Genomic DNA, 15,675 nt, shown 5'->3' on the forward strand with positions numbered 1-15,675 from the left:
ACAATAAACTCACGTTAACACATTATTCCTTCAATCAACAACCACCTAAATCTTCCCTAGATCCCCCCCCCCCCTAAACAGGTCCTAAAATTATCACTGACATTGTGATGAGATCAAAAGTAGCAGTCTTATGTAAATTCAAACCTTCCTTGGCAACTTCTTAAAACGAAGTAGTATATAAATAAAATGAATGCATTTGTGGAATCGATTTATTATCTTACACAGATATTATCACTTATATTACATTTGTCTAATCTATGGCCCGAAGTAGCGAAGCGTTCTACAGGCATAGCACCCAGCCCCCACCTGCTAGAAAATTAAAATAACATTAGAATCATATTGATTTTCGTTAATTTAACTCTACAAGGATCAGTAGTTTAGTGTTTTTATGTAAAAGAGTAACAAACATAAATAAAAAAGCGACATGACTCTGCTCTCGACTAAGTTTCTAAGGTTTTGACATTAAACTAACCAACCACTTCTTGGACTAAATAACTCTAACCATAACTATCATCGACTCGAATTGAAGTAGTAAAATCCGTAATAGATATAGACGACTCGTGAGCCCGCCGAGTCAGTTCACTATTTAGAACTCCGGTTGGGTCCGAAACTAGACGGGCAATCCCGATAAATACGCGTGAGCAAACTTGTTGAATCCTTATCCTTACTAATATTATAAATGTGAAAGTAACTCTGTCTGTCTATCTGTTACGCTTTCAGATCGAAACCACTGAACTGATTTTAATGAAATTTGGTACAGAGATAGAGTTGACCTTGAGAACGAACAGGATAGATTTTATTTCGGACTTTTGAAGAGTTGGAAACGCGATACAACCGACCACGACGCGGGCGAAGCCGCGGGCGAAAAGCTAGTTCATTTAATAAAGAATCATTCTCACAATAGTTACATATAGGTATAGATTGTTAACGTACCATAAGCCAGTTTACTTCCATTTGTTGTTGTCGTAGTCCCACTTGGAGGCGAGTCCGTCCACGGGGTTCATCTTGAGGTCCAGCATGCGCTTCAGCTGCGCCTTCTGGTTCTCGTCGCTCAGGGAGTCGGGCAGAGGGCTGTACACTAGGTGAAAGAACAATGGTCATTAGCAAATTAGACTTAAAATGGACTGAGTAAAGGGGGAAATTGATTGAAGGGTTGTGGAGGTGGTCTACCGCTACGTCTTGAAGTATATTGTGGGTGTGGATGGGGTCATCATTGACCTAGCCTTTTCCCAACTAAGTTGGGGTCGGCTACCAGTCTAACTGGTTTCAGATAAGTACCAGTGTTTTACAAGGAGCTACTGTCTATCTGACCTCCTCAACCCAGTTACCAGGGCAACACGATACACCTTGGTTAGACTGGTTGTCAGATTATTAAGCCGGACTTTCAGAATGTGGTATGCCGCTGTAAGCCGTTTATTGCGTTGTCACGCTTTCACAATTATGATGATATTACTCTAAGATGTGGTGGTAGACCCTTAGCTAACTGTTATTGTTTATAATGCAATAGATATTCAGAATAATCAGGTAAGTCAAGCATACCTTTTGAAAGGTTAGACAGTAGACTCTTTGTTTTCTATTCTTGCTGAAGAACTTGACAGAATTTTGAGTGGAAAAAAGGGTAATGTATTGACTTTTCACTGAAAGGTAATTTAATCACCGTGCCTAGATTTTGTTTCTTGTAGAGGACAAATCCCAGTGACACAAGGATTAATATCCTTACTACCAGTACTAAAAAAGTAATACAAATAAATAACAGATTCTAGAATCTCTTACCGAAGATCTTCATGGCCATGTAGATCCAGACAGCGATGGACGCGCAGGCGATGGACCAGCCGAGCACTCCCTTCCACTCTCCGGTGGGCGCCTGGAACTCGGCGAAGGTCTGGCAGAAGGACGCGCGGTACAGAGCCTTCTTCTCTTCCAGGGTCAGCTTGCGCCAGTCACCACGCTCTTTCTCGCGGAGGACCTGCAAATAAAATATAAAATATTATCTAGAGTATTTTTCATATAAATGCTAAAGTGTGTAAGTATGGATGGATGTTTTTGACAGTTTCACAAACCACTGAACAGATTTGGACGAAATTTATTATACAGATGGATTATATAACCTGGATTGACACATAGGACAGTTTTATTTTTTATTTATTTATACTTTCATGTGTAATTGCGGTACCTACATAAGGCGGACTTATGCCGCAAGGCATTATCTACCAGTCAACCTTGGGTCATACAGAGAAGCAGCTGAAATAGGCACTATTAAAAGTACTACATACATCTAACTATGAATATTTTTTTAGTCTGTCTGTTTTATATTCCCGAGGGATCTTATCCGATTAGTAGTGGGCGAAGTCGCTGGCTACAGCTAGTTAATCCACCATTCATATAAATGGCTTTTGTTGCCATATTTTACTATGTGTATGGTAACAATACATACCTTGATGTCAGGGTTGTCAGCCTGGAAGCGGATGGCAGGCATGGGGAAGTCGGGCCTGTCTACGTAGTTGGGCTGGCCGTTGAAGCCGTAGCCTACCCACTCGCGGTTGCCGATCTGGAATGAGAAAATAATTGAAATGAAATAAATGAAAATAATTGTCTAAAATATCACAATAAGATATTATTAAATTTTTAAATTATTTAAATTTTGATTCATTTCTGGATTAAAAAAAAAATAATACAAAGCAATTAAAAAAAATCATTAAAATAAAAGTAATTCGTGATCAGATAAAAAATAACGTTTTTTTTTTATGAACATTCAAACACATCGTTATTTAAGTAATACTTGACTAATATTTACAACCAAAAATCAAAAAACTATAGTTTCATAAGTATAGTAAAGAAAATTGAAACCCCAACTGGATTTCTGGTTTTCTAATAAAAAATCTATACAATAAACCTACATTCTGTAAGGTTTGTTTACCTTAGCAAGCTCGGCGTTACCGGAGGAGGCGCGGGCGCAGACCGGCACTCGGACTGCATCTAACAGCGCGCGGCGCAGCAAGAGGTTAGACATGATGCTGGAAAACAAGAAAATAAATAAATAACACTCAAATAGATGTAGCCCAGTATAGCATGTTAAACATCACACTGGCTGAATTTGAACTCAACTCATTATATTGTAGTCACAACAGAAAGCTTGCTTTGTAATACCATACACTCGGAATGCCCTAAAATTTCATTATTTGATTTGTATGCCATAATACATGCAGAAGCATCTTCATTTTCTAACACCATCACAGTTTGCATATTATTATGTGTTACATACACAAAAATATTTAATAGGCATATAAAACAATATGTCAATAAATTAATATGTAAGGAAAACTGTTACAGGCCACACCTTAGGTACATCATACAAATACCATTTTGTTAGCACTTTGGCTCAAGAAGCCATTACAGAAGACATTAAAATTAATTGACTATTGTCTTTACATTGCAGACATTGCAAACTTGTAAAACATGTATTATTATAGGGTTGTTTTTAAGAAACGGATCAAAATCCTATGGTCTTAAGGCAAATAACATGATGGATACTATAACTGTTTCATTTTATTTCAGAATTATAAAGATTTTATAATAATATTCCAAGAACACCAGGTATGGCGAATTGTAACAAACCATTACTATAATATATTGGTGGATTATAAAAAACCGTTGTACAGTAAATTATAATATTACAGAGTTATTTATTGTAGTTTGTTGATTCAAGTTCACTTGAAATACAGCAATGCAGTTATTACCTAACTATCTTTTAACCGGCCCATTGATCGAGTGAATATTGGTCCTGACTTCTAAAATATGTATGTATATATGTTGTGGGTTTATTTCCCACCCAGCTTGTTATTTATGGGTTTAATTAATCGACATTGTGTATGTATTCAGAAATATATAAGTATGTATATCAGTTGTGTAGTTCTCAAAATAGAAGCTATGCTTAGTTTGAGACTAGATGTTAGACTTTCTCCGTTTATTGCAAATAACAATTGAAAGTGCAGTTTTCTACAATCCCATCACATGGTAACTGAATACAGCTTGTCTTGTTTGACTTTTAAACTGCAAACATTAACTCAATGAAGTGTAAACTATCATTCAAATTGAGTTCTCAAAAGAATAACATACAGATACTAATTATTCTTACATGTTCTGAATTTTAATCCATCATCCAAGAATTTAATTGTACTCATAAATGACCCCTGGAATCTAATTGTTGTATTTCAGGGGTTTTATAACATGCAAATCACAAGTAGGACTTTTTCACTGTAACAATAAATCGAAGAATTAACAAAGTTAAAGACAACACCTGTATCGCTAGTGCCTTACCCCAGAGAAATGTAAATGTATTTAGCCTATAGATGTTTCTGACTTGAAAATATTTCCATATTCATTTAAAATCTAATTTTGTCTTCATCTAAAGGAGAATGAGGTCATGCATGAGCATTGCTTTACAGAAAAAATGAAAAAAAATCTACAGTCAACACATAAAAAATTGTTGTGTATTATTAATTATTTATAATCTGTGCTTTGAAATAGGTAATGTCAAATAATATCAAGTTCATAGTCATTTGTAAGTTTACATGCACTATTTCTTAAAAAAATCACAAATGTGATGAAAACTTTAGCCTTAACTAATTTTATTAAAAAAGAACTGCACTTATGCATTTTAGTTAATAATTACAATTACTTTTAAAATATGTTTAACTGTGTAGAGTTTTACATACTTAATCGATAGTCTATTTAAGATAAAACTGGCCTAATTTTCATAGATTATGACTTTTCATAATAATGTACATGAAAAACTTCACTAAAAGGAATCATAGCAAATTTATTATTATATTTTGTAAAGTTATTCTACTTATTCGAACGGGTCTTTTCAGATACGAGGTGAAGAAAGCAGTGAAAATATGAATACTGCAATGGGAGATAGGTTATGCCCTGATCAATAAGGAAGAGTTACATAACATGAACTTCACTATCATATCAAATCACCATGGTTATATAAAATTAATGAACTCAATTTAGACATGAGATGAATAAACGAAGTATGTTTAGATAAAACATCGCAATATAATTACGAAAAGTACTTACAAAATTTGAAATTCGAATCTACTTACGTATTTGACAACTAAAGTATGTTTTATGAAACTTACCGAAAATATAAAGCTTTAAACACTAATTTTAACCAATAACCAACAAAAAGCACAAATCACAATATATTTCAGTAAAAAGAAAGGTTTAATTACCTCGGAAATGTGGTTTAGCCTGTTGTAAAATAATCTTATCACCACCCAAGAAAGAAAATTCAGAGCACAAGCGACATCTGCCGGTGAGTTTCACAATCGATTTTTACGTTTCGTTGTACGCAACATTAACGTTGTTTAAAGCGTAAATTATTCGACCTGAAACTAGTTTTTAAAATAAAACCCTCATCATTTTATTGGTATAAATATTGTTATAAACTTCATGAAATAATTATGAAACCGAAAGCTTTGAACTGCGGGTTACGTACTTCATGGCTTCACTTTTAATTGGCTTTAGTTTAGTTATATTTCTTTTCATTTTTTTCTTTTGTAAGCTCTTCCATAATAAAATAACTTGAACCACTAGTGTATAACAATCTATACTAATATTATAAATGTGAAAGTATCTCTGTCGGTCTGTATATCCTGTGAGAATTTGGACCACGTTAAGAAGGTCCATTGAATGAGTCTGATGTAGTGATCTACTTGTCGATGAAATTGACTTTTAAATGACTGGACCGATTTCGACTTACGTTTATCTTAATTCATTAGAAGAGGATAATGTTTCTGCAACAGCTAGTTATCAAATAAAACTCCAATTTAATTCAATTTTTATGTTTTAAAGCTATATAGTGTTTAGTTTTTGGAAAACTTTTATGTTGGTAACCTCTTGTAAATAGGTGCTTTTGATCACGATCAGGAACTGGGTAAACTTGGTTAATTATATGTCTTACGGCAGGATGTTGTGTATGGTTTTGCCTGAAAGTTAAATCTTTAACTGGCATTATTGGAATACTCAGGCCTTCGTCTTGCACCTTCAGAGTATCATTTGAACCACCTGGCACGATATAGTCTTCAGTGCTGTCTGTATATTCTGACTCATTTAACTCTACTAAGGTCTCCTTTTCAATTTTTTCAGCCGCTTCCAATAATTTAGTTTCATTTGAATCGGATTTCAAGAGATCTTTTATATCAATATCATTGATAAGTTTCGCTATTTTCTGCTCTACTTTCCTTTCGTATTCATTATCGTTCAATGCCGTGTATTTCTTCAAATCGTCTGCGGGCGTAGACGGGAAGATTTCTTCACTGCCGGGTACGAATTCGAACTTTTCGATGGTTGTTACCATTCTTACTTCCGTTTCAGGAGCTTGAGCGACTGGAGGAGGCTTGACTAATCCATGGGAACTTGTAACCAAAGGCGGGACATCTGGCACAACGGGCTCGAGCTGTAGCTCGGCTTCTTGCGCGGCGCCGGACTCGGCTTCTAGCTCAGCTTCTAATTCGGCTTCTTGTTCGGCTTCTGGCTTTTCCACTGGATCACCTTCTGGCCCAATCGTTGTCCTGGCCTCTTGCTCTGGTTCGCCTACATCCGTTGCCATTGGTATTGCATCTGGTTCCTGTGGTTCCTGTAATTTTTCGGCTGCTATCGCAACGTTATCTTCCGGTGTATCATCATCCTGGTCCAAATAATCCTTTACTTCTTCACTACCAAACATAGTTGAAAGGAATTCCTTAAAGAGTTGACTGTCATCAATTGTTCTCAAAATATCCTTATCTGCTTCTTGAATAGGTTCAAATGGTGGTTCGGCTCCCATTCTAAATGGTTTAAACATTTCTGGAGGCGCTGTTGTAAGGTAATTTTCTTCAACAATGAATTCCATTTTAGGGGGCCTTGGTGTGGTCTTCATAGTCTTTTTAGGTATTTGCTGAAAAAATATATTTAACTAATATATTCAATAACTAAACAACAAAAATATCATTTTAACTAACTTGATATCAATTAAAAATTGTTTTTATTTCTAGTAGGCATAAGAGAAACAATTTGGTAACAATAATCAGTAACCTAATGACTCTCCGTGCAATTATATGTATTATATAAAGACTGGGGTGTAACGCAGATATATTGTCAAATGTTGACTGTCTTACTGCTAGGCAAGGAAACCTTCACTCAAAAGATTTCCAACTTTCTCCGTCTGAAGCAGAGTTGTATCTCATTCATCTAAATCAGATAGCGAATAAATACCATGTCTAGAATGTTTTCGATCCAGTCAGTATAGAAGCCCAGTTTACTGAAAACCGTAGGAGCATCATTAGCGCCGCAGTTGGGTGAACCGAAGCTCACCACCCCGATGAGGATCCCATTGGCGATGCCAGGGCCGCCAACATCACGCTGATAGGAAACAAACGTTTGAATTATTCTTTTTATCTTGCCTCATATTTAACTGCTTGTTACACCTTCATCATATAGTTTACAGGTAGAGAATGCCTCAGTAAATTTTGTTGAACATTTCCTTTTTATCTCGCACTTTGTTCAATACCCAGACTGATAGAGACCCTAATTTTGGATAATTCGATCCTACCCTAATATTACTAAGCAATCCATATCCTAATATATTATAATAGGTTGAGCAAAGCTAAAATAATGGTCACTATGGCACTTACATTACATGCTCCGCCTCCCGTTGAAAAGAATCCGGCACAAAAATTCTTAGTGGTCACATATTCACTGCAATAAGATTTTTTACATGAATTAAAGTGCTTAAAGTTAAAGCTCAAGTGTTTAAAATTTCAAAACGTCCTTACGTTGAATAGACTTCTCTGCATAGATCTATCGGGTAGAAGTCTAAGTGAGCAAAACCAAGTCGATTGTCCCACGGATTGGTCAGGAGATTGCTGCTCTGAAAAATATGAACAATTTACATAAACTCTATAGCTACATTTATATGGAATTCTAAGTGAAAGCCACTTACGGTCCGAGCTCCCCAACCAACAATAGTGATGGCTCCTATGTTTTCGGGCAGAGGCCAAGGATTCCTATCAAAATCAATCTTCTTTATTCTTGTACCTTTCCTTTGGAAATTGAGGACTCGTGAGAGCCTCATGATAGCGAGATTGTTCCTCAAGTTCTTTGGAGTGTACTCTGGATGGAAGTAGACTTCCTGGATTGGAATATTCTCGTCTCCACCCTCGTAGAAGTCGCAGCCGACCTGGACGGAGAGGAACGAAGGATTCTCACGGAAGAAACGGTTGTTCCAAGCCCTAGAAAAGGTAACATTTACTAAATATTTTGCTGTAGAGAAGTAATATTCTAAGGGATATAATAAATCAATAGTTGTTCTTACAATTGCAAACAGGAAGCCGCGGTGATGACGAGATCCGACTTAATGATAGAACCGCCGCATTGGAACTTCTTGAAGAACTGGACACTCGCCATGAAGGGATACCGCTTGATACTTACTCTATGGGCCTGGTAAACGCGACGCCCATTCGGACCTAGAATAAAGACATCACATATCAACCAAGATTTTATTAAAGTATCAAGAATAATAAGCCCTATGATATTTTTTTTAATACTAACGCCAATACGATGCTTCATCTTCACTATCATCTGTAACTGTAGTATTTTCATCAGTGTGATTCGTTTTCTTTACATGTCTTCTAACATTTTCAAAAACGTCATTATCTCTATCTAAAAACTTCAAAACCTCTTTATTAACATCCAAGTTATTAGTCTTGTAGCGATAAACCTGTTTAAGATTTTCAAGTTTATTTATAAACGTCCCTATGAGTTTAGTTATATCCTCCTCTGTTGCCTCATTGGTTTTAATGTCCTCATTTAAAACCTCATTCAGTTCCGTAATAAAAAGTTGAGTCGTGTTATCGACGTTGTTAACTTTGGCTAGCCTCGCGATTTGCTTCAGATTGTCGTGATCCTGTAAGGTGATCGTCACGAAGAAGTTGTGAATAGCTGCAAACTCTTTAATCCTCGCCTTGTGTTTCACTCGTTTGAGGTGGAAAAGTGAGAATATGCGGTTGACGGTGGTCCGCAGGATCGACTCGGTGGTAGCTATTTCGTTGTCTTCTACTGCCGGCACTTCCACAAGACTTTGAATTTGGACAAGAGTATTAAAAACTATGAAATATAAGATATTGTTCTTGATGGAAAACATGTGAAGAAATAATCTGTTTCAAAGTTATGAAATAAACAAATGTAAATAATTATTATGGAAAAATTGTATATCGTATCAAAAATTTTATTCTAATGTTGTAGTTGCGCAATATATCGAAAAGTGTTTTATGGCGTTTGTTTTATTTCTTATTATTTCTTGCGAAATTCAGATTTTATATCTCCGCAATAAAATGCGAGACTATAAAGCATAGCATTAAGTCAAAAACGACTTTTTACTCAACTCAAACTTTTACTGTGTAGACTTAAGTCAATCCATATTTATAATTATTTAAGTTATACTAATTGCCGATTAAAAATGGAATTCTCTACAATGTTCGTGTTCCTTATTCCTTTGGTGGTAGCTAGACATCATCATAGGACACTTCTTGAAACAATACTAAAGTCTAAGGGAAACTTTTACACGAAAGTCAACGAGGATGTTCAGAACGTGATCAACAACATGTTCGACTCACTCGGTTTAGAACCGACATTTCCAACAAAGGCAAGAATTAAAACATTATTAACAATGCACTATGATTTGAACAAGATCTCTGAAGAAAACTTTGATGTTTATATGAGTATGATAAATGAAACAAGAACTGATAGAGATAATAAAACAAGTAATAAAATTGAATTATACGAGTTAATTGAAGAAATATTTAATGTCAACCCATTTAATTTATCTGAAACAAAAATTGATATAAACGAAACGTTAATGCGGACATTGAAAGAGGTCGTAAAAGAAGAACAAGAGAGTACCGAAACAGATGCTGATTTCGAAGATAGCAATGAGTTTATGCAGTTTATACGAGACTTTGTTGATAAAGTTGACAATATTAGCGCAAAAGACTTCACGAAGCGATTGCCGCCGGAGGCGTCTCCCGATAACTTTTCAGACACGAATCTTGAAATCTGGCGTAAGTAGACAACATTTTCATCAGCACGGTTTTACTACTGAAAACCTGACGAGAGAATGGAAATCACAACTATCAGCTGAGAATGAACTTCGCGTCTTACATGTTTTGGCTACCTATAGTTATGTTAAATTTGTTGAAATAAAGTACTATTGTATACTATCCATGACTTTCTTTGGTTTTTCGGTTTAAAGTAATATAATAAGGCAATACTCGGGAGCGGCTGAGTGATTTGTTGATTTTTTCTTTCTTCACTTTTCGAATTTTATTGATAGGTTTTATTTTTTCTATGATTCTATTTAAAGTAATGGATAATTTTTAGGCCCACCAGCTATCCTCGAATTAGATTACGTAAATGAAACGAAAGCGCGGAGAATCTTCCGCGGCAGGCGGACCACAGTCAAAAGTTACCCGTTCATGGTGAGCATCCACTTGGCGGGAGTGTTCACGTGTTCAGGTTCCATCATCAGCGCTGATCTCATCATCACCGCGGCCTCCTGTTTGCAATTGTAAGTTTTAAAAATTACCTTCCTGAAATGAAACTACTTTTACGGATTTTATCGCGGTTTAATTTTAACTAAAATCTAAAATTAAACCGCGATAAAATCCGTAAAAGTAGTTTCATTTCAATGTCTAACATTCGCGTAAACCTAAGAAACCACTAATTACCTTCCTCTTTTAGGTTTTGTTCTCTTTTAGTTTTTGTGTATGATAGTTGTGGTGCATTAAATTGAAAAATAAAGGCAAAAATAAGAATTGTAATGCTTTTGAGAGTACAGATCATAACACAAAATAATTACATCCTGAAATACCCATTAAATTTGAAATCTTCTTAATCAAAATTTAATAGATCAGCTTATGCACTGTTTCAACTCTCAAAAAAGGTCAACACACAAACACTTTTAATAGCGTATCAGGGGTTGGTTGCATCAGTCCTGAGGTTTGGTATAATATTTTGCAAATTTATTTTGGTTATTCGCAAAAACAGTGTATTCGGTCCATATGTGGGTTAAAAATTACCGAATCTTGTGAACCCTTTTTCAAATCTCTTAAATTACTTACTGTTCCGGCTATGTATATTTACGAGACTGCTTTGTTTGTTAAAACCCATTTAGACCTATTCCAAAAACTATCAGATGTAAAAAAGACTCCAATGCGTTCACAATACATTAATAAACTATGCGACATAAAATGTAGAACCGCCTTACTGAAAAAAAGCTTATTTGGCATGGCTCCAAAAATATATAATAAGGTACCTGATAACATAAAAATTATGCCTCTGATAAAATTTAAGAAAACTCTGTACTTATTATTAATTGAGAAATGTTATTATACAGTAGAAGACTTTATGACTGATAATTTTAATGCCTAATTTAAGAAGTAGTTGTTTTATTTTTTAAGTGTTTTAAGTTGTTATATTTTAAAGTTTGTTTTTTATTTTTTATTTGTTTTAAAGAGATACAAAATTTAATATAGCTTTTTGAAATAATGATATTTTAAAATAATAACACTATTATATTTTTAGGTTTGTACAGATATGTTTAATTTTGTTTTTTTTTCTGATAGTCTCTGCATTCATTGTACCTAATTATAAACTTAGTTATTAAATAATATTTGTACGCCTTCACGGCAAGACATAGCGCATAAATACCTCCTAACACCTGTATGTAAATATCCTATGTTTTACAAATAAAATTATTCTGATTCTGATTCAGAGAAAACTATGATAACTAAAACTAATATAATTATCAATTTATTTCAGGCTTCACAACAACCGCTTCTTTAGAGAGAATCCAAAGAATCTGTTCGTTCGAGTCGGGAGCGACTATTTCTATAAAGCAGGAGAGAAAATAAACGTTATAGAAACCTACTTCCATCCTTCATATGACCCTAAGACCTTACATGACAACCTGGTCATTCTACGGTTAGAGTATCTCATAAAATTTTTGAGGCAACAGAAGAAAATCCGGCGCATCTTATACGACCGGATCCCCCAACATCTACCCAGTAACACAGATGGTATCCTCATACTGGGGTGGGGGTCTTTAAAGGTATGTTCTATTTCTCGTACATGTGAATTAAATACAAATAATATAATGGATAAGTCAAACCTCAAACTGGATTTGAATACAAATGCAATGGAAAATTCAAAACTCAGAGGATTCTAGCTTGCGACTCCCGGCTACACGCCCCAGTCACTTTACCGACTATGCCTCCGTGGTGACTGACCAAGAGGTTAAATTTTTTAAATAATCCTGAAATTTCTTAATTGTTTGATTGTAATATTTGAATTTAATTGTAACCATTAAAATTCGCCTATTAAGTTAAAAAATGAACAAAATAGAATTGAAGTTTTCAACATGACAAAAGATTTAAGTGTACCTACCTAATAAAATTGTATCGCTTTCAGCAATCGGGCATCATCAACCCGTTCCAGAAGCTTACGGTGGCTAGCCTGAGCATATACCCAATAGACGATTGCCAAGAAATCTACTCAAGGTGAGATGAAAACACCATCATAACAGTACCAACCAAGATGTTCATTCGTAACATTCAAAAACAGTTCTGACGTCACACGCTTTTTTCTATTTTTAATTTCGAAGATCTTTGCATATCTTTTGTTATTAGATTTGTTATTTTTTAATGAAACTCAATTTCTCTTGGACTTTAGCCGCTACGTGACTGACAAGCATTTCTGCGCGGGCTTCCTTGCGACTGGGGGCGGAGCGTGCAACGTAAGTACCCAGACAAATATACCATCATTACTCTTCAGACCAGAGGCATTTTCAGTTGACGATATAGCACCTCTAGCTAAGGGACATTTTGCAAGTATTAAAATATCTATAAAGACACCAAAAAACGGTCATCTCCATAGATCGAGCGTTTTGTGTTGACATTAACGATTGCAGAAACTTTACATGGCTAGAAGAACTCTGTATGGTCGGCATTTAGGGTGTTTCCGGATAGCTGTGGTTTTTCTCAGATCAGATTAGACTAGATAACAGACACATTATGCGGTGCGTTTATACCGATTGTCCGTCCCGACCATAGCCGTGAGTTTTACTGAGCGAACCCTAAAAAAATATTCTAGTCCATTCACTTTTACCTCTTTCAAACCCGCAATTATTTCCCATAGCCCTACAGAGTCGAACAGTCAATAACAGAAATAAATGATCATCTAGTTTTATTTTTTGACTTTACCACCCTCATGCTCTTACCTCATTTGATCGGATATACACAGAAAGATGTCGGCGGTCCCGGCATAGTTGAGGGCATCCTCTCTGGAGTGGTCAGCTTCGGGCCTCCGGTCTGCGGCGCCGTCGACGCGCCCACTGTCTTCACTAAGCTTGGCTTCTACGACGACTGGATCTCCGAAATTGTCGAAATGGTGATGTTGAGATCTTATATATTCACATTTAAGCTATTCAGATGGTCACATGCAGTCCGATTTTTAACCATTTGGCACTGTTTGTCCGCAAGTGTATTTGTTATTAAGCATTTCTTGTTGTTATTGTTTCTCCTAACACCGCGTTTTGAATCAATTCTGACGTTTTACAGCATGGTCTGACGAGGGATGCGCAATCAACACTTTATACGAAACTAGACCGCCGTGAAGTTAATGTTTTGAAAATTGTAAAATTTGCGATAACACCAGTTCATCAGAAGGCCACAATTTATAGAGCCAAATCAACAACCGCAATCGATAGATTAAGAACTTATAGACCTGAAAAAAAATATGTGTCTAGACCAATGACTCTTCCTCGAGCTATGACTAGAACGACTCTAAGGCCGCACAAGAATTATAGAAACAAATGCTCAGATTCTGAATACTGTATATTTACAAAAGTATAAGAGTTTGTTCATAAACTGTTTCCGGTCTTTTACAGCAACCACCTCGAAAAGGAGTCCAAACCACACTGCGCCCGTACGTAACAAAACTTGAACTAATGCAACCCCACTCGCACAAAAATAAAAAGACAATGACTCCAATTGTAACTGAACGCTATAGGGCTCAGCTTAGAGACAAAACTGATGACCTACTTACACTTAAAACCGTTTTACAAGAGTTGGCTCAAACAAACAGCAGTCTCTTGTACGATCTGCTCTATGGAGATTTGTACGAGGACATTTTCAAAGACAATGACAAGCCTGAGGACATTCAACACCCCTTGGTTAACAAAAGTTTGTTTATGATTCCCGAAATCCACACTTACGAAACGAATCCAAGTGTTTACGTGACGATACCTCTGACAACGTCGACATCCACGCTGCCGTCGACGACAACTCCCGAACCGACCCGCGAAACGTCGGTCACCACGCACGCGCCCGTCACGTCCCCCGAGCTCACCAGCCTGCTCGCCCAGGTTGCCCGCATGCTGCAGTCCACTACTCCGGTCCAGGACGACCTCGAGGACCGAACAGAGACCAATCAATTGAGCACTCAGTCAGAATTGCGTTCTGGCAACGAGGAGGAGCTCGCGCCTGACCAAAAGTATTATAACTCGTATGAAGATGATGATTTGATGACAACGACCACAGAAAGACCAGTAGCAAGGGTGAGCTTACCGATGCCACGGCATCACCACAAACGACGTCACCATAAGAGAAGTCGACCGCGCTGGTCTCGGAAACATAAGAAGCACTCAGGCCGCGGGCGAGGGCGCGGGCGTGGCCGGGGGCACGGGCGCGAGCGGCAGCAGGAGGTCCACTACCTCGACGGCAAGCATCGCGGGTACAAACTTGTTAACGATATGGACGAGACCACTGACGATGATGCCGATTACGATGAAGATGAAAGCTACCATAATCCTTCAAAATTCAATTAATCTTGTTTAGTACAATTTTTTTTAGGAAAATATCAGTTCAAAGTAATTATAAGGAATTATGTCTCTAAATCGAAATCATAAAAATGTTTCAAGTTTAAAATGTTTAAATTTAAAAATTAAATCATACAAATTTCAAAGACTCTTCAGACGTATTCATTTGCTTGATGACCCCTCAAATGTGTGTGTACTGAAATATTTAAAGCTGTATGCATGTCTTAATACTGGCTCACCTCAGTACCCATAGGAGCGGGCGCCTAATTGTTCTGTAAAGCACAAATTTAACGAAAGCGATAAAACGATTAGGGTTATTGTTTTTCTTATTCTGCTTAGCCTTCCTGCCCTATTCCTGACCCCAGTCGGCCAATTGAGAAAAGATATTTCTTATTTGTCTAGTAGTTACGCAACTTTCCCAAGTCTCGGGTTCAAATCCCGGATCGAGCCAAGAAATTATTAAGTTTTTGGTCTATAACTTAGTCGTAGAGGTTGAAGTTAGTTATTATGATGCTCGTGTCTTGGATGACAATCTATATTTATCTAAATCTATCTATATACATATATACGAGTATATATATAAAAATGTTACTTTATAACTCAACAATGCCTTTACCGATTTGGCTAAATTTGGTCTTGAATTATTCGTTGAAGTCCAGAGAAGGTTTGTACGTAGAGGAAATTAAAAAAAGAACTTAAAAAAGTGTAAAATCAACATCTTTCTATACTCCCATTATACGAACAATTTGTACTAATAC

At 36.4% G+C, this 15,675-nt stretch overlaps 3 protein-coding genes across 4 annotated transcripts; 1 reads left to right on the forward strand and 2 right to left on the reverse strand.

Moving 5' to 3' along the window:
- Positions 1–195: 195 nt before the first annotated feature.
- On the reverse strand, positions 196–5,344 carry LOC113493724. Of its 2 annotated transcripts, none has more exons than XM_026871718.1 (6): positions 5,238–5,344; positions 2,918–3,014; positions 2,435–2,548; positions 1,774–1,966; positions 934–1,078; positions 196–306 (listed from the first exon to the last, which is right to left on the reverse strand). In XM_026871718.1, the coding sequence occupies exons 2-5, from the start codon at positions 3,008–3,010 to the stop codon at positions 945–947; spliced, it is 534 nt and encodes a 177-aa protein (XP_026727519.1). In that variant the 5' UTR covers positions 3,011–3,014; positions 5,238–5,344; the 3' UTR covers positions 196–306; positions 934–944. The 2 variants fall into 2 exon arrangements, with proteins under 2 accessions (XP_026727519.1, XP_026727518.1); XM_026871717.1 differs by having other exon boundaries at positions 196–309.
- A 268-nt stretch (positions 5,345–5,612) lies between these two features.
- Positions 5,613–9,187, reverse strand: LOC113494066. The gene is made up of 8 exons (XM_026872203.1): positions 8,596–9,187; positions 8,360–8,510; positions 7,988–8,276; positions 7,821–7,915; positions 7,680–7,743; positions 7,261–7,407; positions 5,969–6,943; positions 5,613–5,660 (listed from the first exon to the last, which is right to left on the reverse strand). Exons 1-8 carry the CDS (start codon positions 9,185–9,187, stop codon positions 5,613–5,615), a joined length of 2,361 nt encoding a protein of 786 aa, XP_026728004.1.
- On the forward strand, positions 9,137–15,227 carry LOC113493723. Its single transcript, XM_026871715.1, has 7 exons — positions 9,137–10,103; positions 10,423–10,609; positions 11,863–12,151; positions 12,511–12,599; positions 12,772–12,835; positions 13,342–13,488; positions 13,988–15,227. The coding sequence occupies exons 1-7, from the start codon at positions 9,503–9,505 to the stop codon at positions 14,924–14,926; spliced, it is 2,316 nt and encodes a 771-aa protein (XP_026727516.1). The 5' UTR covers positions 9,137–9,502; the 3' UTR covers positions 14,927–15,227.
- The last annotated feature ends 448 nt before the right edge of the window (positions 15,228–15,675 follow it).

Source organism: Trichoplusia ni, chromosome 5, assembly GCF_003590095.1.
Source record: "Trichoplusia ni isolate ovarian cell line Hi5 chromosome 5, tn1, whole genome shotgun sequence".
Taxonomy (NCBI): domain Eukaryota; kingdom Metazoa; phylum Arthropoda; class Insecta; order Lepidoptera; family Noctuidae; genus Trichoplusia; species Trichoplusia ni.

Coding starts and splice junctions, on each gene's coding strand:
- LOC113493724 (XM_026871718.1), bottom strand. CDS start 3,010: ATGTCTAACCTCTTGCTGCGCCGCGCGCTGTTAGATGCAGTCCGAGTG. Junction 2,549..2,917: donor GTAACGCCGAGCTTGCTAAG/GTAAACAAACCT, acceptor TTCTCATTCCAG/ATCGGCAACCGCGAGTGGGT. Junction 1,079..1,773: donor CATGGCCATGAAGATCTTCG/GTAAGAGATTCT, acceptor TCTTTCACCTAG/TGTACAGCCCTCTGCCCGAC.
- LOC113494066 (XM_026872203.1), bottom strand. CDS start 9,187: ATGTTTTCCATCAAGAACAATATCTTATATTTCATAGTTTTTAATACT. Junction 7,408..7,679: donor CGGGAGGCGGAGCATGTAAT/GTAAGTGCCATA, acceptor GTTTCCTATCAG/CGTGATGTTGGCGGCCCTGG. Junction 6,944..7,260: donor TCGAAAACATTCTAGACATG/GTATTTATTCGC, acceptor ATATTTTTTCAG/CAAATACCTAAAAAGACTAT.
- LOC113493723 (XM_026871715.1), top strand. CDS start 9,503: ATGGAATTCTCTACAATGTTCGTGTTCCTTATTCCTTTGGTGGTAGCT. Junction 10,104..10,422: donor CACGAATCTTGAAATCTGGC/GTAAGTAGACAA, acceptor GATAATTTTTAG/GCCCACCAGCTATCCTCGAA. Junction 12,152..12,510: donor TGGGGTGGGGGTCTTTAAAG/GTATGTTCTATT, acceptor TATCGCTTTCAG/CAATCGGGCATCATCAACCC.